Source organism: Lithobates pipiens, unplaced genomic scaffold (genome assembly GCF_037356315.1).
Source record: "Lithobates pipiens isolate NorthernLeopardFrog02 unplaced genomic scaffold, aLitPip1_a1.2 Scaffold_27, whole genome shotgun sequence".
NCBI lineage: Eukaryota > Metazoa > Chordata > Amphibia > Anura > Ranidae > Lithobates > Lithobates pipiens.
The window spans coordinates 144,693,263-144,719,020 of record NW_027507788.1 but is presented as its reverse complement, the minus strand read 5'-3'; the positions used below and the strand labels follow the sequence as shown (position 1 = coordinate 144,719,020).

Below are 25,758 nucleotides of genomic sequence, written 5' to 3'. Positions count from 1 at the left end.
AATTATTCATTTAGAAAGGCGCTACAAGGCTTTCTTCCTTAATGCATGATGTTGTTTTATAGAGAAATACAGTGGTTGCCAATATTGATCACCTTCTAAAAATGCTAATTGGCAGTTTATTTCCAACACATACTTCAAACCAATTAATCAAAGTTATAAAATGTATATACTTTAAAACTATTGCTAACCAAATACAAAAATACAATTAACCCAGAAGCATTAAAACTTTAAAATTATAATTTAATGATATAATTATAAAAAAATCACATTGATAACATGATTTCACCTTTTTATATAGATTGAAAATATTTATTATATAGCATACAGAGTTCATTACTTGAAACATAAAATGGCCACACAGTTACAAATCACCACAGAGATACATTTTTGAAAGGCGATATTTTTAATTCGACATTCCTATCCAGAGGTGCCCGTCTTACCCAACTGTAAGCAAAAGAGTTGCCCTTATCCTGAGTTATCACAGTCATATTAATGCTATTGCTAAAACAAAACAAGCTCTCGCTGCAGTGCTCACTTTTGATCTGGAGCTTCTTTAGTACTGTAGTACTTATTTTCTGCCACCCGATGTCCTCATTTCTGGGGTTGAATGACACCCAGTAGGTCAAACCCAGAAGACTAAGGCACCCTGGGAGTGCAGGGCATCACTACAATGCTCTGTACTCACAGTGGAAGGATGCTGAGAGCTTTGCCGATATTATTGCTGGTCTTTGCAATAATGAGGACCACACAATGCTGGAGAACCATCGCAGCACCTAACTGGCCCAAGACATGTAGAAAAGAGGTGTTTATACGTACATTTTATTTATATGTGTGTGTATATATATATATATATATATATAAAATGTATATTTACACGCACACCCCATACTGCCAGGGCTTCCAGAGCGGAAAGGGGGAGATGCGGGCGGGTGACTGGGCCATATTTTTTCTCAGAATCAACAGAGTATGTGTTGAAAAAGGGCCCTGAAATTCTCAAGACTGGCTCAGCCTGCCATTGTTTGTTTTTTGTTTTGCATTGGACAAACCGAGAAAGGTGTTTGATTTTTGTCTATGCTCCTATTGGCAAGACTTCCCTTCCATTTCCTGTTTCATTGAGAGAGGAACAGGAAACAATGGCCAATCTCTGCAATAGGGATACATCAACAAAACACTTTTTTTTTTAGTGGAGTGCGAAAACGGGTTACAAACTCAATCCAAGTTTTAGTGCCGCCTTTGCCTATCCCAACTACCTAATGTCTCTCTTGGATGTCACAGGAATTAAAAGAAAAGGCAGTCTTCCAGTGCATTAACAACAATAAAAAGCAATTGAAGTCCCCCTAGGACAGCTTCATGTAATAGGGTGGCAACAATGCTACACTGCTTCTGAATTCAAAACAGAGCTGCCATGTTTATGTAGACTGTTGTCATGCCTGACGCTTGTGAACTAGTACCTGGCCATACCTAGTCCTGTCCACTGTTTTCTGACAGCACAACCTCTTTTACTGAAACATGAAGTACCAAATGAAGGAGGATTTGGCTCAGTCAAGGTAAATGAAGATTTTTGTTTACTTTATGAGGCTTATGCATCACATAGTAACTGGATTTAGGCTAGGTTCACACCTATGCAGGTTCCAGTTGATCCATTTCGCATTTTTATGCACAAACATTTGACATGTTCTGCGGAGGAGTCTGTTGTCATGCAGAAGAAACACATCAAAAACAAAAGCACTGCCTTTGTGATGAGTGTCTGATGTATTTCCATTGAAGTCTGTGGAAGCAAAAAATGCAACCTGCTTTGGGCAGAACCGCCCTGACCCTTTCCAAAAAAAAAAAAGCACCCGATCAAAACGCACAGATGTGAACATGACCCCTAGGAAATCATGTTAAATGGACTGTAGTGCATTTCTGCAGAACTGAAAACGCACATGTGTGAACCTAGCCTTAGTACTCTAGCCTGCCATACAGGAGCCTTGTCTGTCCCTGTTCTCCATTTCAGGGCAGAATCTTTGCCTGTTTCGGCCCTGAAACATTTCTGTGCAGTGCGCTCCGCGGCCTCCCCGGAGACATGAGAGCCAGTCACATTCTGCTATGCGATTGGATGCAGGGAAACCCACATAGGTGTGAATCCAGCCTGAGAGCTGGATTTTCTCTCAAAATACTGTAGGTTCCAAAGAGGAAAGGTTCCTTCTAATTGGGTGAGAGTTTTCCACTTTCTAGTTGAAAATTCCTGAAAATTACTCTTAATAGACAGACTGTCAAAGAGAAACAATTGTGGTAAATATGAGAACTCACTATATTACCACAGTTCAGAAGACATCTGTATAGAATAACATAAAATACATTCAAACCATTCCTTGCCTGGAGCCAAAATACAAAATATTAGATTATACAAGATTAAAAAGAAAAGCCCTTTGCAAAGCTACCGCCCACCGCTACAGCTGACAGTGCTATAACACTGGTCCAAGGCATGCATATTCAAGTTTTAAACTTGTGTAAATGACACATAGGCATGTTTAGTTTTTTCCCGAAAATTTACAGAAATGTAATAGATACTGTCAATTTCTATACTCTAGTGATTGTCAGGGGACCATTACTGGTCCATGTTCATAAACATGATGTACTACATATCATGTAACTAAGCAGCAAGCTAGAAACACATTCATCGATATATCCCTGGAAATAAAGGTAATCTATACCTCTACCACTGCCCTAAGGCCACGTACACACGAGCGGATTTTCCGGCAGAAAAACCATCCAAGATTTTTCTGACGGAAAATCCGCTCAAGCTTAGTAATAGAGGGGAAGTCTTCCCATGGGGACACTAATTCTGGCGACCTGGGGGTCCCCAAGAGATTCCCTTATTTTGCAGAGATTTCCTCTTACATCCTGTTTTGGCTATGGCACAGTACGTGACGTTAAATCTCCCCAACGGGACAAAGGTGGCAAATATAAACATTAAAGTGGTTATAACCCTCCCTTACTCTATCCAAAATGAAAAAAAAAAATGTTCCTATAGTTTTACTTTAAAGTTGATGGCATATTTCCTCCCATTTAAATAAAAAGGTATTATTTAATGCCAAGGGCAAGTATGATACTTACATACAGCTCTGGTCGGATGCCAATTTCCAGTACATTCAAGTATTGTGCATAAAATGTGTAAATCGTGTCATAACACACCCGTCATATGGGTACCATATATAGAACTATTAGCATTACTGGCCGATTCCCTCTGTTGCTGCAGCACCCTAAAGCCTAGTACATACAACGAGATTATCGGATGAATGATCGTCCCTTTATTTTTTTATTGCATGCTAGTCTCCATATCAAAAACGAATAGGTTACTAAAGTATGAGAATTCTCTTACAACAGAATGGAAATGTGTTGGTGATGTAAGGTACTGTATTATATTTCTGGGCAAAAACTGCACTGATGAAAGTAAATTTTTACAAGAAAATTTTTTTTTTTTCCTTTGGATAATTTGGGAGGAAAGCAGTGTACTAACGATCAGATTATCGTACGATCACTTTGAAAGCGGTATTTTCTGTACGGTATTCTGATCGTGTGTCTAGGCTTAAAATCGTGTGACTAGGCTTAAAGATCAAATGCAAAGTCTGATGTTTGAAAAAGTCAATATTTGCATATGGCTAGGCTATGCCTCCACCTCCCCCATATAACAGTGCTCAACCCAGAGGTCACATGGGCACAAAGTACCAAAATTGGGGGGGGGGGGGTATAAAGAAATAGACATTTTACATGGGACTTTAAAAAAAAATGTCATGTTCCTGGTAGTACTAACAAGAGGTTCTGTTTTAGCCAAACCTTAAAAATATTTACTTTAGGCTGTAACATATACATAGCTTACTGGAGTTGGGGCTGAACAAGGTCGCCATACATCAAAGTGCGTTTTCAGCCTTCACCATTTAAAACCAAGGGTAGAACAACTTATAAATAGCTAATATTGAGGACACTTAGGTAGAACCTCAGCATCACTCATGGTAATTCAAGAAGGTTATGCTGGGAGTAGAGTTCCTGAGTAAAGTCATAGACATTAGAGACATATGGCATAGCTTCTCCAAGCATGTCCACCACCTCTTCTGTAGTCCCAACATTCAATACCTCGAAGAATGTGTTCCGATTTGGAAGGACCAAAAAGGCTACATTTGCAGTTTTACGGATAAGCCAAGGGTGATGGTTGGCCAAAGAGTCATTGTAAGCCTCTGAGCACAGGGTGGAGGTCTTGCTGTCCTCCGTGCTGGTTCTTAGCTTCTCCAAAAAGAGTTGGAGCCAGCGCAGGGCCCGGTGTAGTCGCAGGATGGTGCGGCAGCCCGATTCTGGGTGACTGCCACGTTTATTTAGATCCACCAGGTTAGAGCTAAGCTCATATTCCACCATGGACTGGAGGGTGCGGTAACGCTCTCTGTTTTCCCCGCTCAGATAGTTTTCCATTATCTGGATTTTGCTTACGGCATCTTTGGACACAAATGAAAACACAGTTCCCAGACTGTTCATAAACCTGATTTTTAGAAAAAAATAAAATAAGATATCTTGATATAAAAAGGTAAACAAAACAATAAGCAATGCTATGTACATTTTCAGTTTAATGAAAGAACAATATTTTGTGACTCCACTAAAAACTGTTCTTACCCATGAGCTTATGCGGTCTCGTTTTTAAAAAAAATTCCAATAGTTGCCAAGCTATTGTGGCTGTGATGAGAAGGTCTAGATGTTGAAGTTTGTTTTTAAATTTTTTTTTAAGGCTCCATTTACACTTATGCGACTTTGGACACTAAAGGTGCTTGACAAGTCACACATCAAGTTTTTCAATGTAACCATTCAAATATGTGCAATTTAAAGTTGCAGCAGCATTAAAAAAGGTGGTTCCTGCACTACTTTGGTCTGACTTTCATGCAATTTGAGTGCCATAGACTGCAATGGACACCCTCAAAAGTCGCACCTGCCTGTTATACAAGCAACAGTTGTCCATTATCATTGGTCAAAGCCAAAGTCGCACCCATTCAAAGTTGCACTCCAAAGTCACACAACGGAGACTTACAAGTGTGAATGGGGCCTTAGGGACATGCATGGCTTCTCTAAGCATTTCCAACACATCTTATATAATCCCACAATTCTTCTAATAATGTCTTCCAAGCTGAAGAGCTAGGAAGGTAACAGCTGCAGATGAAAACAAACAGAAATTGAGAATGTGTAGGCTGCCACTGCTGACCTCTCCTGCAATTGCTATTCACCTGGCTGTCATGCTGATCCAAAGGCTTCAATATGCAGTCGAGTTGTGCCTTAACTCCCTGTCTTTTATATTTCTCTGCATAGTTGTTCAGGGTCAGGTACTCAGAAAAGTACTAAAAAAGTACAGATACCCAGGCACCCTTGTATTCTTATTAGCAGGTCAGTAATGGCAGCCCCCATATGTCTCAGTATAGGTTTATTTCAATTTGTAATGTATTAATGAGAATGCTCACTTAAACAATGTGAAGGTTTAGTTCATTATCAAGTTGTATGCAAGGTAAATAAACTGGAATGCGCTTTCCACACAATTGGTAAATTACATTTTAATTTAACTTTCTCAATTCCTTTAGTAAATCTGCCTCAGTATTACTGAAGGCCTAGGTTTCACCAACCAGAGATGGACCCACTTCAAGGAAGCCCGAAGATGTTGCAGGAGGATGAAGCCTTTTATAAGGTGCAGGCACACACTGGGAATCTTTAGCCGTCTTAAGCAGAATAGATATATACAACGTGTATGTCGAATAGTTTAGAGTTTGGGTCATGACAGTGTGACGTCACATGAGGGACATGGCTATGATCTCCATAGAGAAGGAGATCTCAAGGCATGAGAAATACAAATAGCAGGAAATGATTCAACCAACTGGCATCTACACAAAAATAATATAAGCTGTAAATGGACTGACCCATATGAAAAATATTTTTTAATTGGGCAAAAATGTAGTAAAAGCAAATGATCAAAGCAGATATTTTATTCTCACAATATGGTGGTTCAACTAGAAGAATGTGTCTGTATTGGTCAGATCAACATTACAGATTGCATTTTTCTTGCAGCAGATCACCAAAAAATAAAATAAAATAAAAATAATAATAATTTGACTGGTTGCTTTTACTTTTTATTCTCAACCTCACTGTTCCTCAAGTATGGTTCCAGAAGAAGCAGATATAACCATGGCATTTAGCTGTTCCCAGGTGGTGTCTGACGTTAAGCCCCATACACACTAATAGATTTTCTGCAGATTTTTTTCATCAGATTTACCAAAACCATGTAGTGTAAGGGCCTGCCTGATTGCATACAAATTTAAACTTTTAAAGTGGTTCTAAACTCTCCCCCACAACTTTGTCCCATATAAATCAGCATAAAAAAACCCTAATGAACACTGCTTGTAGCTATCTCCTTACTTGCTTAGTATTGTTGTAATCCTTTTTGTTCTTTAGAATGACATCACTGAGCATGCCCAGATCTCCCCTGATTTACGGCACACTATGTGCTTATCTATCTGTTATCAGGACTTCCTACTGCACAGCACTGAACTCCCAGCAGGCTGCTAATCACTCAGAGCTTCCTTCTACATAACATGTGACCTCACATACAGTGTAAAGCAGGGAATGGGACAGCAGTACTGCAGTCTTATCAGCTGAAGCTGATAGGACTCATACAGGCAAACACTAGGTAATCAGCACAAGTAAATACTATGAAATAAAAAAGTCAGCTATGAACAGGGAAGCAGGGTTGCCATAGAAACATTGTATTCAGAAGGAGGCTTGGTTAACAGTACAGGAAGTGCTCAATGTAAGGGCGGAAATACACTCCACTGTGCACTCAGAAAACAATACTTAAGATGGCGCTGCCTAACCCCTGGAAATAAGTTTTTTTTAAGTTTCTTTAAATAGTAAGTAATATGTGATTTGGGCTGGATTACAGTGGCTATAGTTTGATAATTACTTATTATAATGGACTAAATGAAAAGAAGCATGAGGCCGCGTACACACGCGCGGACTGTTCGCCCAACTTTGTCCGTCCAACAGTTTCGGCAAACAGTCCGCTCAAACTTAGCATGGACGGACATGGCCACACACGATGGACGAACAGTTTGCTGAAACCGTGCGCGATGACGTGAACGGCACGTACGACGGGACGAAAAATACGACGTCCTATACACTGCATTATAGCTTTCGGCGTGAAAATCCTTTCTGAGCATGCGCGCAACTTTGTTTGACGAACAAGCCTACACACGGGCGGACTGTTCGCTCAAACAAGGTTTCAGCGGACAGTTTTTCGGAATTTCCGAAAAACCTTGTCCGTCCAACTGTCCGCTGAAACTGTCCGCTGAAAGCCCACACACGAGCGGACTGTCCGCCCAAACACTGTTCAGCGGACAAAGTTGGGCGAACAGTCCGCCCGTGTGTACGCGGCCTCAGAGTGGGAGAGATTACTTCCTCTTTAAGGTTTGACCTCATATTATATGGTTTTGGTAAATCTGAAGATCAAAATCTGCAGAAAATCTAATAGTGTGTATGGGGCTTTAGTTGGAAACACCTCAGGCGGTCAATAAAATCCAGGTGAAGCTCACAAAAAAAAAAAAAAAAGATTCTCACCTCACCAATCCCTTCCATCCATTCAGATAATGTTCTACTAGGACATCTTGATCATCATCCACTAAGCAGGATTTAAAGCTGACCAGGACCTCTCGCAGTGAAAACTTCTCCTCTGTGCTGGACATGGTAAACTGATCTTACTATAAATGTTCCTTAGCTGATCTGTATAAAAGGAAAAACAAATGCTAATTTTGTAAAACAGAAGAGATTTAACATAAGCTTAAATCAAAGGCCAACATCAAGCTAGATTTTTTTTTCCCAGGTTCCCAGAAAAAAAAAAAAAAAGAAGAAAGCCAAATACCTTCAAAAACCGAACACCTCCTGGAATCTGGAGGTATCCTCCATAGTACCCCTTATTCCACCACAACATATCTTATGGTTTGAATGATGCTGAGCATCACTTAACCCAAAAGGGGGAAAATGGGGGGGGGGGGTAAATAAGGGCAGGGTAGTTGGGGGTAGAGGGGTAAATAAGGGCAGGGTAGTTGAGGATGGGGTGAAATAGGGATTGTGGGATGGTAGCGTTGGGATGGAAAAGGCTGTGTATGCTGGGGGGATGGGGATGGGTAGGTTCATTGGTGACAGCTGTGGAGGGCAGGAGGACACAACAAAGGGAGAGCACAGTACAAGGGGTTAGGAGGCAGGGTGGATTTCATTTAAATCACTAGTAAAAAGGCTTGATTTAAATCATAATTTTTAAAGAGCAACTGTCATCTCTGTCCCGCAACAGCTCCTCCTCTGACCTGCTGTTGGTATACCGACAGTCCCATTCACTTTAATGGGACGGCTTGTGATGCGGCAGTGACAAAACAAGGCGAGGGACATATCGGCAGCAGGTGAGTGGATGCCCGCTAACAGGCGCTGCCATAATGGATCTGAAATGACAGGTGATCTTTTAATGTAAGGACTTATTCTTGCTGGTAGTTAGAATCTTTAATATTTGCAAACAAAATGAAGGTTTCCTATTTAGAATAATAAGCTGTCAGGTTAGTAAAACAGCAATATCAGAACCGATTTTAGGTTCATCACACATAGTTAGAGAACTACTTAAATTTATTTTATTTAAATTAAAACAATAACATTGCCAGTGCATGTTATGTCAGGTTGCAGAGTCTGGATTCATTGAAGGAGTTTACCAAAAATGTAAATATTGCAGAATATACAGCCTCATGCTACAGAACTAAGCTCCATGTCATGTTGAATAAACTAAATTATTAATGTATCTTATATAGAAAACTATCTTTAGATAAGGGGGCTCAAACTGGCAACCTCCAGCTGTTGCAAAACTACAAGTCCCATGTGGCATTGCATGGCTGATAGGTACAAGCATGACTCCCACAGGCAGAAGCATGATGGGACTTGTAGTTGCACAACAGCTGGAGGGCTGCCAGTTTGAGACCCCTGCTTTAGGTAAAGTGCTTTTGGAGTAAAAATCTATTTAAATAAATTTGATTTAAAAAAATAAATTCCAATTTAAATAAAAAAATCTTCGATTTTTATCCACCCTGATAGGAGGGCTCAGTACGGGGTCACTGCTGGCAGTGCACTAGGCAGAGCAAACAGTAGCTAGCTATACACCAGGGATATGCAATTAGCGGACCTCCAGCTGTTGCAAAACTACAAGTCCCATCATGCCTCTGCCTCTGGGTGTCATGCTTGTGGCCGTCAGTCTTGCAATGCCTCGTGGGACTTGTAGTTCTGCAACAGCTGGAGGTCCGCTAATTGCACATCCCTGCTATACACTATGCACATTGTAGCTGTAAGGGGATGGGGAGCCATGCGGGGATGGGAGACTGCCAGCAAGTGTAATGCCCCTTACACACGATCAGACTTTCCGCCAACAAAACCATGGATTTTTGTTCAAAGGATGTTGGCTCAAACTTGTCTTGCATACACACGGTCATACAAATGTTGGCCAACAATTACAAACGTGGGAACGCAGTGACATACAACGAGCCAAGAAAAAGGAAGTTCAATAGCCAGTGCGGCTCCTGGTGCTTGATTCCGAGCATGCGTGAACTTTTGTGCGTCAGACTTGTGTACACATGATCGGAAATTCCAACAACAAAGTTTTGTTGGTGGGAAGTTTGAGAACCTGCTATCAAACATTTGTTGGTGGAAAGTCCAACAGCAAATGTTTGATGGAGCATACACACGGTTGGATTTTCAGCCAACAAGCTCACATCCAACATTTGTTGGCGGAAAATCCATTCGTGTGTACGGGGCGTTAGGCTTGATGTACATGGAATGTTGTTCAACCTCTCCTGAACGATTTAATTTGACAGCTAGAAACTGGCATCTAAAAACGTCCAGCCGCGTTTAGTCGGTTTTGTGTCTAGAAGCGTTTGTAAACAAAACCCTGCTAAACGCAAGTTACCACGTTTAACAGCATTTAAAATCTGTTAGTCGTTTGGCATTTCAAATGCCTCTGATCATCTGTCTGAACCCATTTTTTTGCTTTCCAAAAAAAGCTTCTAAACTCAACTGCCTAGAAACTAACCTGTGTACATGTACTGATAAGATAACATAGAGGAGAGTTCAGGGGCAGTTCAAAAAAAATGCCAAACTTTACCAGCGGCCTTAAGGGTGGCGGAGGACTTGGAAAACCCACCCCTTCATTACCTCCCCCGCCCCAGATCGGGGCATGGTCGTACTTCTGCTAAATTTGCTGGAGCTGTACTGCTGATCCCCACCGGCTCTCCTCTCCATGCCCTGATATTGGAGCACTAAAGATTCTGCTCACATAGTGCTCAGGTTGGCCCGTGCATTAAGATGGGCCCTGGGCTAGAGGAGAAAGCAATCCACTCCCAAACTGAATTCCGGTATCGGCTTTGGGTATTGGAGCATTTTCACGAGTACCGATACTCGTCAAAAAATGCCTATTATGCCTAGTAAAATGCCAAAGCAGCAAGTTGATCAAATAAGGAACAGTGCAGCATGGGAACTCTCAGGACTTCTCCTTTAACCACTTCAGGACCGCCCGTCGTCATTATACGGCGGTACTTTGAAGAGGGGTATCTTTGTTATGGCAGCAGCTAGCTGCCATAACCCCGGTATCCTCTTCTTCAGCGGGTGGCCCACATTCAGATCAAAGTGGTCTCTGCGGCGTATTCACCACAAGATCACTTTTAATGGCGGCGGAAGAGGGTCCCCCCTTCCGCAGGGCTTCGGTGCCCTACCGACTGCTCATGTAAGCGGCGGAGGCGATCGGGTCCTGTCATATGGAGATGAGTGAGGGGAAGATGGCCCCCACCCGTCTCTATACCACTGCAGGGCGGAAGTGATGTTTTGATCCATAGCTCTTAGAGACTTTTTTTTTTCTTTTTGCATTTTTTTTTATTTCATTTTCATTTTAATGTAAATGTGACATGTTTGGTATCAATTTACTCAGCGTATCATTATCTTTCACAATATAAAAAAAAAAATGGGCTAACATTTATTATATATATATATATATTTTATGTTTGAGGTTTCTAAGTAATTTTCTAGCAAAAGAATGTTTTTAACTTGTAAAAACAAAATCTTAGAAAGAGGCTCGGTCCTTAAGTGGTTAAAGCCTCTAACTCAAACTTGCCTGGACCAGCACCTACCTCAGCCTCTTGGCGATCTACCGAGAGCCTGAGCAGGGCCCTCCCATCCCCTCCACAGCCCAGCTCTCCAGTGAGCGCTGGAGGGGAGAGCAGCGAGCTGGTGTCACAGTCACAGCTCTCTGCTCAGAGTCAGGGCCGTCTTTAAGGCAGGGCAAAAGGGGCAGCTGCCCTGGGCCCAAAGCAGCTGCCTTATACTTGCCAACCATTCCAGTTTAAATTTCCTTGTCCCTTGAAGTTTTAGACCTGTGCTGTGTCCCGATATCTGTGTAAGTGCTGCTACTAATGCTGCCCAGCTCTGCCCTATTGTTGTGTAAAGATGACTTACCTGCAGACCCTGTGTTTACGTGGAAATAACCGTCATTTGTATGTAAATAGCGTCAGCATTCATATGTAAATATCTGAGCCCGGGGGCATTGATAGGTAAATAAAGGTGGCATTCATATGCATATCATGCCCCCCTGCAGAGAGGAGAAGATGTGCTGTAAACTATAGCAACCAGTGAGCAGTATTACTGTACAGTAATCCCTAGCAACCAATCAACAAGCAAATCATGTACTGTAACCTTTAGCAACTAATCAGTGAGCCTTAATGTGTGCTGTAACCTCTAGCAACCAGTCAATAAGCGGGAATGATAAACTGTAACCTATGGCAACCAATCCCAATCGCTGCCTGATCTGATACAGTAAACTGATTTTAAGTCTAGCTGCTATTTATTGTATGACTCAGAGAAGGTGGAGAGTGAAAATCGCATGGGGGGAGGGGGGCCCCCCCCCCAGGAAAATGTTTGCCCCGGGTCCAATCAATATTAAAGACGGCCCTGCTCAGAGTGGTTAGAGGAATGCCACGTACACACAATCGAATTGTCCGGCGGATTTAGTCCATCGGACCACAGTACGCCGGACAATTCGATCGTGTGTGGACCCCAGCGGACTTTTTCATTGTAAAGGTCCGGTGGACTTAGAAAGTAGTTTTTACTCAAAATTTGTCCGCCGGACTTGGCTTTCAGTGGACAATCCGTTTGTCAGTGTGCTACTAAGAATGACGCATGCTCTGAAGCAAGTACAAGAAGGAATCTATTGGCTACTGAACTTCCTTTTTCTAGTCACATCGTACGTGTTGTACATCATGACGTTAGAAATTGCCGGAGCAGGTCCGCCGGACAATTCGATCGTGTGTACGCGGCAGAAGGGGGATGATAACTGAGCGATCAGCAGTATTTGTTCGCTCAGTTCTCACTGCAGAAGCGGTGGAGGGACAGATGCAGCATCAGATTAATGTTGCATCCACCTAAATGAGTATACATTCTATTTTTATTTTTACATCCCAAACTTCTCTTTTAAAAGATGGGTAAGTGTCAACATATAACATTTTTGTTTTAGGGTTTAATATCGCTTTAATTATTGAATTCATAGGAAGCATCACCCCTGACAGAGCGCAGTGACAATCCAAACCACTGGGCCTCATTTATCAAACCCTGTTAAAAAAAAAAAAAAAAAAGAGCCAACTCAGATAATAGATAATTTCTTTGGGAACGATAGACAATTTGCCTGCTGTATTGCAGAGAAGGCAAACAGGTAACAGAGAACTGTGATCCAAAATGAAGAAACACGTCTTCACCTCATTAAATGTCATGTTTGTATAACACGCATCACAGTACAAGGGCCGCTAAGATGGCCGCCCACATCCTGGAAGTGTTCTACAACGACTCCAGATCTACATAGGACAAGTCAGGCATCTCATTCTCTCAACACCCTTTCAAAGAGCAAAGTAAAATCAGGTACAAACACTGAGAAACGAATGCGGCCCTACAAATACTGCAACCGCCCTGAACGTGCATTTAAAGGATTCGCTCAGCTAGTCTTCTTATCCAGGCATAACGAGATTAATATAATTGTGTCTGGTCTAGCACCTTTGTCAATGAACAATTAAAAATAAATAAATAAATAAATAAAAAAATCAGTACACTAGGGGTTGACCAATTATCAGCACGGCCGATATTCACTTTTTTGAAGAATCGGTATCAAACTTACTGATATTACCAATATTGCTTCAAGTGGTTGTACGGGGGTGATGCAGCAGTTATAACCATTCTTTACATCAGCGGTCTCCAAACTGTGGCCCAGGGGCCAGAGGTGTGGCCAGGCCCTTGGGGCATTAGTCCCTCCAACAGTAGGGCATTGTTCCTGCCACTGACACCAACAATGGGGCACTATTCCCACTGACACCAATGATGGGGCACCATTCCTCCCACTGACACCAATGATGGGGCACCATTCCTCCCACTGACACCAATGATGGGGCACTATTCCCACTGACACCAATGATGGGGCACCATTCCTCCCACTGATACCAATGATGGGGCACTATTCCTCCCACTGACACCAACAATGGGGCACTATTCCTTCTTTCTAATACCAATTATTGGACACTATTTCTCCCCCTAATACCTAAGAGGGCATTTTCTACTCCCGCTGGCCATGGTTCGGTCCCCCTAAAGTTTGAAGGACAGAAAACTGGCCCCTTGTTTAGATTTGGAGACCCCTGCCCTACACCATCCAAATTGAGGGGAAAAAAAAAGAGAAGAATTTGCAATACACATTGAAAACTACTTTAAAGCTGAACCCCAGACACAAAAACTTTCAAATAGATATTTCTAATAGGTAACAGTTGCAAAGGAAGAAGTCCACTTTGTGTTTACCAACTGCCTGGAAACACAGATATTACCTTGTAAAAAGTAACAATATTATTATTACTAATATTATAGCCAGCACAGAGAGCTGTGATAAGGACAGAACATGCCCCTCCCACTACAGGCTGCCTGCAGAAAATTACAGAAAGGGGCGGAGACAAGACCAGTCACCCTGCACAAGGAGAGAGAGCAGCAGTGACCAGTCTTTATTATAGGAAGTTCCTGAACAAAGTCTCACGCTGGATTACTGCACAGATCTGACAGAAATACACACAGAGCACCAAGATTCTAGTAAGAATACACATAACAAATGTATTTAGATAATATTTACTTACCCGGACTTCAGCTTTAGCAATGGGTATTTGCAGCAAATACCGTGTAATTTCCCCTGTATTAAAGCGGAACTAAATCCATCAATTTAATGCAGGGCTCGACAAACCCCAGGTGCCAGGTCGCCAATGCGACCAGAAATCGCAACCTGGCGCCTAAGCTGCCACCAGCCCACTCACTATTGATACCCCAGAGATGCAGCGCATGAACACTGACTGCCGTCCTCCTCCCTCCTCCACACTCAGCGGCACCGCGCTAAGTGTGTGAAACTGACAAGCAACAGAGAGGAGGATCTGTCAGATTTCAGCCTGATGTCAGGGTGGGCGGGACCGGCCGGGTGGGCGGGACCCAGCAGCTATCAAACACCAGCCAATGGGATCTGGGCAGGCCGCTACGTTATGTGGCCCCGCCCCTTTTCTTAAGCAGCCCAATTGTTGACTGGTGTTTGATAGCTGCCGAGTCCCGCCCACCCCGGCCGGGTCCCGCCCATTCCGACACTAAGCTAAATTCTGACAGCTCCTCTGTTACATTTCAGTAACAGAGTGCTCCGTGTGAAACCTGCCAGTGCCACCTGCCAGCGCCAACCAGTGCCATCTGCCAGTGCCACCTGCCAGTGCCACCACCAATCAATATCACCTGCAACCACCAACCAGTGCCACCTGCCACCAACCAGTGCCAATCAGTGCCACCGACAATCAATGCCACCTGCCAGCGCCAACCAGTGCCACCGTCAGTGCCACCTGCCAGTGCCGAGTGTCACCGTCAATCAGTGCCATCTGTCACCGCCAATCGGTGCCACCGCCAACCAGTGCCACCTGCCACCGCTAATCAGTGCCACCACCTACCAGTGCCACCGCCAATCAGTGCCAAATAGTGCCTCCGCCAACCAGTGCCACCGCTAATCAGTGCCATCTGCCAGTGACAACTAGTGCCACCGCCAACCAGGGCCACCTGCCACTTTCAAACCAGTGCCACCTGCCAATCAGTGCCACCGCCAATGCTAATAGTGCCACCTGCCAGTTCCAAACCAGTGTCACCTGCCAATGCCAACCAGTGTCACCTGCCAATGCCATCTGGCAGTTCCACGTGCCTGCCAGTGGCAACCAGTGCCATCTGTCAACGCCAGCCAGTGCCACCTGCCACCGCTAATCAGTGCCACCTGCCATCGCCAATCAGTGCCACCTGCCAGTGCCATCTGCCACCACCAATCAGTGCCACCTGCCAGTGCCACCGCCAATCAGTGCCAACTAGTGCCTCCGCCAACCAGTGCCATCTGCCAGTGACAACTAGTGCCACCGCCAACCAGGGCCACCTGCCACTTCCAAACCAGTGCCACCTGCCAATCAGTGCCACCGCCAGTGCCAATAGTGCCACCTGCCAGTTCCAAACCAGTGTCACCTGCCAGTTCCAACCAGTGTCACCTGCCAGTTCCAACCAGTGTCACCTGCCAGTGCCACCTGGCAGTTCCACGTGCCTGCCAGTGGCAACCAGTGCCAGCCAGTTCCATCTGTTGCCAGCCTTACTCTTTCTGGTCAGCCCATAACCCTGATGTAACAGCGTTTCAATGGAGTTATTGACTGGGTGCTCCATTGTGAGTTAGGGATAGGGGGTGAAAATGAATGGCCTTAGCCCGGGAGCTGACAATCCATACCACTCAAAAAAAAAAAAAACTGGCTCCTAACTTTTTTTAACTGGCTCCTAAATTCAAAGCAAATTTGTCAACCCCTGATTTAATGGTTTCTAAAAACTGTAACATTCAAGGAATGCTGTGAATGATAACTATTACAGTTGCTTGTGCTTTTCAACTGATCTGTCAAGCCATCAAATGGCTGGTGTGTAAGGATGAGCTTCGGTTCGCATACTCCACGTGCAGAGCCCGCCAGGAAGTCGGTGCTGTGCTAATCGCAGGCAGCGAGACATTGCCCCAATGCGCGGCTGCAAAGATCGGGCAATGTCTCACTGCCTGTGATTAGCACATCGCTGCGCCGACTTCCCGGCGGGCTCTGCACGTGGAGTATGCGAACACACGGGAGCTCGTCCCTACTGGTGTAATAACTGATCACATGTGCAGCACCATGGCAACTGCAGGTCAAACAGAGACCAAGATGGCAGCTTCCTTGGCTGTAAAGGATAAGAGTGTTTAGTTCCACTTTAATACTATTCTCACGCGCTTTACAGGTGTTATAGCGCTAATAATAGCGTCTGTAAAGCGCCTTTCCTGTCACTCCAGTCTGAAAGCCCGAGGCCTTTCACATTGGAGCAGTGCGCTGGCAGGACGATAAAAATTTTTTAAAAAGTCCTGCAAGCCGCATACACCACTCCTAAAGCGCCCCTGACCATTGAAATCAATGGGCAGCAGCGCTTTTAACCCCTTTTTTGGTCGCTAGCAGGACGAGAAAAAAAGTCCTTACTGCCGACGCCTCAGCGTGAAAGTGCCCTAAGGGCCGGGCTACCCAACCACACAAACATGAGTACAGTATACAATAAAACAGTATGACAGGGCACATCACTATACACAGATCATATAGAATTACTAAACCCATAACATACACAATACTCTCAGCTGATTTTAGGTGAATCCTGTACACTCCAAAAACAGATGATCTCCAAATGTAATCTTTAACCTCCTACTGCCCACGTAATGAATATGTGCTATGGCAAAGAGAGTGGCACATATGTGTTAAGCTTTCTATGGCGAGTGTGTGCCCACTACACGCTCCCAGCATAGTGCCCGAGCTGCCAAAGACAGTTCTCAGTTCCTACTAATACTCAGAAGCCGACGGGACCGGCTCCCAATCAATAACAGCTAATCAGTGATCACCCAATCCTTGCTGCCCCCCGACAATAATAAAGGGATGCCGGGGCTGGGCAGGAAGAGGTTAAAGAAATAAATAAATACTGGGATTTCAAAATCTCACTTCTCTGTAATCAGTAAACACAATTTCCACTTGTTGATGATTAGTAAATACAACATAACTTTCTACATGACTGAATCCTGTATAATAATAAACTAAACTCCGCTTCTTTTTCACCAACAAGATATTACATTCATCAGGTCAGGAGTGGGTCAGTGTTTGCCCGGATTTTTAGACACACGGGTGGAAAGAATTGCTATTTTAGGGGAACTGACATAAACAAGGACAAACTGGAGGACAGACAGTAAAAGACAAACAGAGGTTATAAACCTCCCCTCTCTATCCAAAATGGATCAGTTATATATCTCATTAGAAGAAGAAAAAAAGAAATCCTTTAACTAGAAACCGTAATATAGAGGATCAGTTTCTAATGACTCAGTGCAGAAAAGCTCCTGCTACAGGGTAAGGTGGGTATACAGAATAGTCCCATTGCACGTTCTACCAATTGTGAATGGCGAGGGTCAGAACTGCTAGTCATGGGTCTAAATTTTCAGCCACAGATCCGAAGTGATGGGTCTGCTTTGGCCAACACAAAGCAGAACTGCCAAGTGAGGGGTCCGAGCTGGCCAAGGCGAGGCAGGACTGCCAAGCGAGGGGTCCAAGGTGGCCAAGGCAAGGCAGGACTGCCAAACGAGGGGCCCGCACTGGCCAACGCAAGGCAGGACTGCCAAGCGAGGGGTCCAGACTGGCCAACACAAGGCAGGGCTGCCAAGTCAGGGGTCCAAACTAGCCAACACAAGGCAGGGCTGCCAAGTCAGGGGTCCAAACTGGCCAACACAAGGCAGGGCTGCCAAGTCACAGGCCTGTTCTGGCCAACACAAGACATGACTGCCAAGTCACAGGCCCAATCTAGCCAACACAAGGCAGGACTGCAAAATCACGGGCCGATCTGGCCAACACAAGGCAGGACTGCCAAGTCACGGGCCGATCTGGCCAACACAAGGCAGGACTGCCAAGTCACGGGCCGATCTGGCCAACACAAGGCAGGACTGCCAAGTCACGGGCCGATCTGGCCAACACAAGGCAGGACTGCCAAGTCACGGGCCGATCTGGCCAACACAAGGCAGGACTGCCAAGTCACGGGCCGATCTGGCCAACACAAGGCAGGACTGCCAAGTCACGGGTCCAACTGGGGTTGGCGGCGTTGAATCAGGAATTTAGTAGTGGTTGCATTATGTCACATTCCTGATGGCAGTTCACTGCTCAGTTTTAGGCAGAGCTATACAGCCAACACGGATAGATATCTCTGGATGTGTTGGAAGTCCCTAGCAAGGAATATGGAAATTAGTTTGTAATTAGGGAGATAAGAGCAGGGTCAAAATTCATCTGAGAATACAGATCAATATGATAAACTACGGGCAGATTTCATTCCCAGAAACTGGAATCTGTGTGCGTCCACCCCATGTCAGAGCAGAGTGTCAGAGTACAATGAGATGGCTTCTACTGGATGAATCAATGACCAGAGTTCAAGAATTCTAATGGCTTATTCACGCTAAAACACATGCTCACTAATGTAAATTGTGTAGGAGAGGTATGATGCATTATTACACCACATTGTTAACTTTTTTCAAGTGTCACAAAATGACACTTTGTTCAAGTCTACCTACTAACATGTGGTGCCATTGCGTACAAATGCAAGACATACTGCAATCGTATGAGCCTGCATTCATCTATTCAGATCAATGCAACTCAACAGGTGCAGCACGGTGTGAATGAGCCCCAATGTTTCTATAGGGCCTCATGCACATGGGCAGAAAAGAAATGCAGCTGTTAGAGACATCTGGCATTTGTTTTTTACAATTATGAAGGCAGCTTTAGGTCCATATTGTGCTATATATATATATATATATATATATATAGTATATAGGAGCAGCGTTCAGGAGCGTAAAAAAAATGCCCTAAGCCTGCTTTTAGGAGCGCAGTTTATGCCTTTACACATGTGAACACCATTTATTCCAATGGCCAAAATAAATTAATATTTTAAAATTAATATTCGCTGCAAAGAAACTACAGGAGATCAGCAACACAGATGCAACGGAGAATGAAAAAAATAAAAAAGTTTTTAATTTGACAAAACATGGCCATTGTTTATGATACAGAGTGCTTTAGCAAATTAAATCCTTATACGCATAACTAGTTTTTTTTTTTGGGGTTGAATGAAAAAAACTGACAGCTCAGGTCAGAGCCGCTGTACTAACAATCCTACATTAGTACCGCAATCTCCCCTGATGAGCTATTGTGCTCTGACAGGGGGACGCCCCCCTCCCTGCCAGAACACTTTGGTCAGGGCTCTCAGCCATTGGCTGCTGTACCCACAGGCCGAATGTCCGCTGGTTTTTATTGAACCGGTCGATGCCATCGGATATTCAGCCTGTGTGCATTAGGATTAATTTGGCTAGACTACTACTATTCACCTGACAGGACGGTTGACTTTTCTAGGTATATTATTCTAAACGATATTGTATGTGATGACAATGTGTGAGATCAGCCAATATTTCTCTACATAGTCACCATGAAACAAAAGCTATTATTATTTATGGGATGAAATGATTCACCTAAACAAGAATAGAGTAGACCAAACAACACTGGATGAAGTCACTTTTCTTCTGATCTCCAGCTCCTGATTGTATGGTGGCCATACACACTTCAATAACTCCATTTCTTTTCTGACTGACCTGTCTAAATAGCAATAATCCATCAACACTTCACAACACAATCAATAGATATGACAAGTGGACTTTGATCATAAGTCATCAATCTTATCTCGGTATCCTCCAAGCAACCTCATAATTCAAATTCACGATCGAATCATCTCAGTGCTGCCAACTGAAGAAGAATTAATTATTTTCCACCCTTGCCAATCAGCTCAATTTGATCAAATCTGATCTAAACTGATCAGAAGGGAAGAAGTTATGGCTATTCAATCAGTTTCTGATTTGTTTTGGTTGAAGCGCACATTGATCGGATGAACAAATTGAAGCCGTATGGCCTCCACTAGAGATTGTTTTGCTATTTACACCCCCCCCCCCCAAAGGTGAAGGTGCCAAAGACAGCTGGACAGGGGTGTGCACAAGACCGTGATGTTTTGTCATTGCAAAAAAACTATCCCGCGAGACCCCTGACCATGTTTGCAGTGCTCTGTGCAAGCAAAACACCTCAGTGGAGGCACCCGATTTCTACAAAATAGATTCCAGTTTGGTGGCCCCTGAGGTCAGACTGCACGGCCTTGGAAAAGAACTTGGGCATTGACAAGACGGAGGACTGGGAAACTATATATTCCTATATACACAAGGGTCCCCTGAACCTCTCTGTACAGGAAAATGGTTATAAGCTTAATCTCATTGATAACAAAAAAACCTCCATACTTCATAAGATCTCTCTGTCAGTTTCAGATGTTTGCTGGCAATGTGGCCAAGAAGACGGCTCTCTACTCCATATTTGGTGGTCCTTTCTTGGGATCCAGGAATAGTGGAGGAAAGTCCAAGCTAGGGCCATGGCAGTATGAACCCTCCCACTGGAATTTACATCAAAGCAATTTCTTCTTCACTTCTCTAAGATACCTGCACACTTATATCTATAGCAATGCACATGATTAAGCGGCTAGGCTTTGTATCCCGGTATGGAGTGTTTCAGACAAACCGAATTTATGGCAGAGATGGAGGAGCAGATACACATATCACAAGACAGAGTTACCACATTTACTTGGGTATGGTCATGTTGGAGGCATTTTGTGGAGACTTCCTCTTATTGTAACCTCCTGACTGATCACTCCTACGGCCCACCTATGGGCATGAGATGACACTAACCTTTTCAGGTGCGAGTGTGCCATCCTCCATTGGGGCAACATAAGGCCTAATCCACTCCTGTAGTCGGCAGAGTGCAATGACTCTCCTCTTTTCTAGGCACCTGGGATTGGGGGTGGGGAGGTGAAAAAATGTTTCCACAACACGACCCCCCCCCCCCCACCTTTTTCCACAATCCTTCTCCCCTATCCCTACCCAATCGACCGCTTTTTTTCTTTCCTCCCCCTCCGTGTCTTGGCTCCATGCTGGACCCCTTTAGCTGGAACTATACTGATCCCACTGGTGGACCTTCCATGGTTAGGGATGCTATGCTCAGGGATACAATTTATATTCTTAAACTTACTTATCCCTATCCTTCAAGCCGTATCCCCCCCCCCTCCCAATCATTGCAGAATTAGAGGGGAGTCAGATCTCTGACCATCGCTGTCATTACACACACATATACCAAGGGATTTCACTGTGCCATCTGCCACATGTCATTGAAGTACTGGTACAGAACTTGACTATGGAGAGACAATGAGGTGAACCGCACGGTTCTTTTGACATCTACTAGAGGCGGTCTAGCCTTTCTAGTTAGGTTACTTTCCCTTTACCGGGAAGCTTGTCTATATAGATTATATAAACACTTCACCCATGCAGGTAGTGGGAACCTCTTCAAACTGCTACGTTTGTGTTGTACTTTTTGTGGTGAAGTCTCAAAGTTACTTGTGGAATCTTAAAAAAAAAAAAAGGAAGGATTCCCCCTATGGTATTCATTGGGCAGTACCAGCTTGGAACATAACACATTCAAGTGAATGGGGCCGTGCTGCAATCATGTACACTGCACACAGATACAGCACAGTGTACCGCATTCATGGGGTAAAAGCAGGTGGAGAGGAGACGGAGGATTACCTCCTCACTGCCTGTTAAACAAGGTGTGGTAATAAGACACACAACTAAGGTTCACCACAAACATTAAAATCTAACCGTACATCAACTTTATACACCAAAACAATGTAATAGGGGCACCTACTTAAACTACCCAATTTATATCCATAAAGTAGAATTCTGGACTATCACTAATTTCTCCTAAAACTGCTCCCACCCTCCTCCTAACACCTATACTCGTGACGGCAAACCTTGGCACCACAGATGTTTTGGAACTACATTTCCCACAATGCTTATGCACTCTGCAGTGTAGTGGAGCATCATGGGAAATGTAGTTCCAAAACATCTGGGGTGCCAAGGTTCGCCATCACTGACCTATACTAACTACCCTGTAGAAGATAGGTGTATATATACAGTGCCTTGAAAAAGTATTCATACCCCTTAAATTTTCCACATTTTCTCATGTTACAACCAAAAATGTAAAATGTATGTTTTGGGGGATTTTATGTGATAGACCAACAAAAAGTGGCACATATGTGAAGTGGAAGGAAAATGAAAAATGGTTTTCAAAATTCTTTACAAATAATTATGTGAAAAGTGTGGCGTGCATTTGTATTCACTCGCCTTTACTCTGATACCCCTAACTAAAATCTAGTGGAACCAATTGCCTTCAGAAGGCACCTAATTAGCAAGTAGAGTCCATGTGTAATGTAATATCAGTATAAATACAGCTGTTCTGTGAAGCCCTCAGAAGTTTGTTAGAGAACCTTAGTGAACAAACAGCATCATAAAGGCCAAGGAACACACCAGACAGGTCAGGGGTAAAGCTGTGGAGAAGTTTAAAGTAGGGTTAAGTTATAAAAAAAAAAAATATCCCAAGCTTTGAACATCTCACAGAGCACTGATCAATCCATCATCTGAAAATTAAGAGTATGGTACAACTGCAAACCTACCAAGACATGGCCGTCCACCTAAACTGACAGGCCGGGCAAGGAGAGCATTAATCAGAGAAGCAGCCAAGAGGCCCATGGTAATTGGAGAAGCTGCAGAGATCCACAGCTCAGGTAGAAGTCCCGTTTGAAAAAAAAAACATGTGGGGGACACAGAAAACATGTGGAAGAAGGTGCTCTGGTCAGATGAGACCCAAATTTAGTGTTTTGGTTTTTAGGCCAAAAAGTTATGTGTGGCAGAAAACAAACAGTGCACATCACCCTGAACACACCATCCCCACTGTGGGGATACTTTTCTTCAGCAGGGACAGTGAAGCCGGTCAGAGTTGATGGGAAGATGGATGGAGCCAAATACAGGGTAATCATAGAAGAAAACCTGTAAGTCTGCAAAAGACTTGAGACTGGAGGTTCGCCTTTTCAACAGGACAACGACCCCAAACATACAGCCAGAGCTACAATGGAATGGTTTAGATCAAAGCATATTCATGTTTTAGAATGGCCCAGTCAAAGTCCAGACCTAAATCCAATTGAGAATCTGTGGCAAGACTTGAAAATTGTTGTTCACAGACCCTCTCCATCCAATCTGACAGATCTCTAGATGTGCAAAGCTGGTAGAGACATACCCAAAAAGACCTGCAGCTGTAATTGCAGCAAAATGTGGTTCTACAAAGTATTGACTCAGGGGGGCTGAATACAAATGCACGCCACACTTTTCACATATTTATTTGTAAAAAATTTTGAAAACCATTTATTATTTTCCTTCCACTTTGTGTTGGCCTACCACATAAAATCCCAATAAAATACATTTACGTTTTTGGTTGTGACATGACAAAATGTAGAAAATGTCAAGGGGTATGAATACTTTTTCAAGGCACTGTAATTACCCAGACTCAGGCCGCTCTGGTCTGGTCATGTGATCGGCTCCACTCTGTCAGCTCTCGGTGCTGCAGGGGAGAAGAAGAGGGACAGATGATAACGGATGCCCCATAGGAAGTCTATGGGTGACATCACTGCTCAGACATTTTATCTTTTGTTGGAGCACTCCTCCCCTCCTCTAGGGGGTCCATGTGATTGGACCAGAGCCTCCTTATAATAGGTAAGTATTATATTATTAAGTATTCCTTCTACAGACTAGTTAGGAAAGGTGTTAGGAGGGAAGAGGGATCCGTTTTAAGATTGGTTTTAGTGATAGCCCAGAATGACATTAGGACAGGCCCTTGTACTATATACTTCTTTGTGGATCTAAAACAGATTGTACAATCAGATTGTTAACATGTGTGGTGAGCATTAGTGTAGCTACACACACACATCAATTTAGTCATACAATCATTCAGTGTGACTATAATGATCTTATCGAATATAAATCTCACAACAAATATCCTTTATTGGATTGATTTAGTGATCTCTCTATCAAGGTAGACTCCAGGAAGATGATGGGCTGTGGTGGAATTTTGTTGATCACTTCAGATCAATGCAACAAATATCTACATGTGTAGGGAGAACTGACCATTATACCCGCATTATACCCGTTTTTTTATCGTTTGCCATTTACGTCCCATTGAGATTTCCCCTCACTTCCTGTTTGGCGGTGGGACAGGAAGTGAGAGGAAATCCCTCCAAGTGAGGTAATCTCAGGGTGTCATCAGAACTAGTGTCCCCACTGGAAGATCTCCTCTCTATTACTGTTCCGATCACACCCCAAAATTTGGGATTGATTTTGGTGACAACAATCAGCAGAACAACTAGAAAGGGTGAATCTCCCTAATGGGGACACAGAGAAATAAAATCTGTCAGGGGTTCTAATCCCTCTCCACTCTTATCCAAAACTGAGAAAAGTTCTACTTTAATTGATCACTTGTAATTAATCGTTTAATTTATAACTTATATTTTACATCAGTATTTTCAGCCACACGATGCGGAATAATTCTGTGTGTGTTTTATCACTCACTATGTTATACATGGAAGGAAGATTTGTATCTGAATCAGAGATCTGTCACCTTTACATGTATTGTTCTAGAAGGGAACGCATAACAGCTCAGCCAATCAGGACATCTCTAGGAATTAGAAGAATATTTATATGACATTTTATTTCCAGCAGTAAGCTGAGTGGGAAGAATTCCCCTTCCAAACCCCAATCTGATGATTGCACACAGCCCGCACCTCTCCAACCTGATGACCCCACACAGCCCGCACCTCTCCAACCTGATGACCCCACACAGCCCGCACCTCTCCAACCTGATGACCCCACACAGCCCGCACCTCTCCAACCTGATGACCCCACACAGCCCGCACCTCTCCAACCTGATGACCCCACACAGCCCGCACCTCTCCAACCTGATGACCCCACACAGCCCGCACCTCTCCAACCTGATGACCCCACACAGCCCGCACCTCTCCAACCTGATGACCCCACACAGCCCGCACCTCTCCAACCTGATGACCCCACACAGCCCGCACCTCTCCAACCTGATGACCCCACACAGCCCGCACCTCTCCAACCTGATGACCCCACACAGCCCGCACCTCTCCAACCTGATGACCCCACACAGCCCGCACCTCTCCAACCTGATGACCCCACACAGCCCGCACCTCTCCAACCTGATGACCTCACACAGCCCGCACCTCCCCAACCTGATGACCCCACACAGCCCGCACCTCTCCAATCTGATGACCCCACACAGCCCGCACCTCTCCAACCTGATGACCCAACATAGCCCGCACCTCTCCAACCTGACGACCCCACACAGCCCGCACCTCTCCAACCTGATGACTCCACACAGCCCGCACCTCTCCAATCTGATGACCCCACACAGCCCGCACCTCTCCAACCTGATGACCACACCCCCCCCAATCTGATGACCGCACACAGCCCGCACCTGTCTGTCCCCGTCTACCATGACAGATCACTTCCCAACTCACCTCTCCCTGATCTCATCCACCTCTCACCTATGTGCAGCTCCGCACACAGCCCTATCCCCATCACACACCTCCGCC

The 25,758-nt window shown here is 44.2% G+C and overlaps 1 protein-coding gene across 1 annotated transcript; it reads right to left on the bottom strand.

Moving 5' to 3' along the window:
• Nucleotides 1–219: 219 nt before the first annotated feature.
• On the bottom strand, nt 220–25,758 carry CPTP (ceramide-1-phosphate transfer protein). The gene is made up of 3 exons (XM_077457618.1): nt 25,684–25,758; nt 7,621–7,782; nt 220–4,513 (listed from the first exon to the last, which is right to left on the bottom strand). The coding sequence occupies exons 2-3, from the start codon at nt 7,743–7,745 to the stop codon at nt 3,991–3,993; spliced, it is 648 nt and encodes a 215-aa protein (XP_077313744.1). The 5' UTR covers nt 7,746–7,782; nt 25,684–25,758; the 3' UTR covers nt 220–3,990.

Coding starts and splice junctions, on each gene's coding strand:
- CPTP (XM_077457618.1), bottom strand. CDS start 7,745: ATGTCCAGCACAGAGGAGAAGTTTTCACTGCGAGAGGTCCTGGTCAGC. Junction 4,514..7,620: donor GGATGGAAGGGATTGGTGAG/GTGAGAATCTTT, acceptor TCTAAAAATCAG/GTTTATGAACAGTCTGGGAA.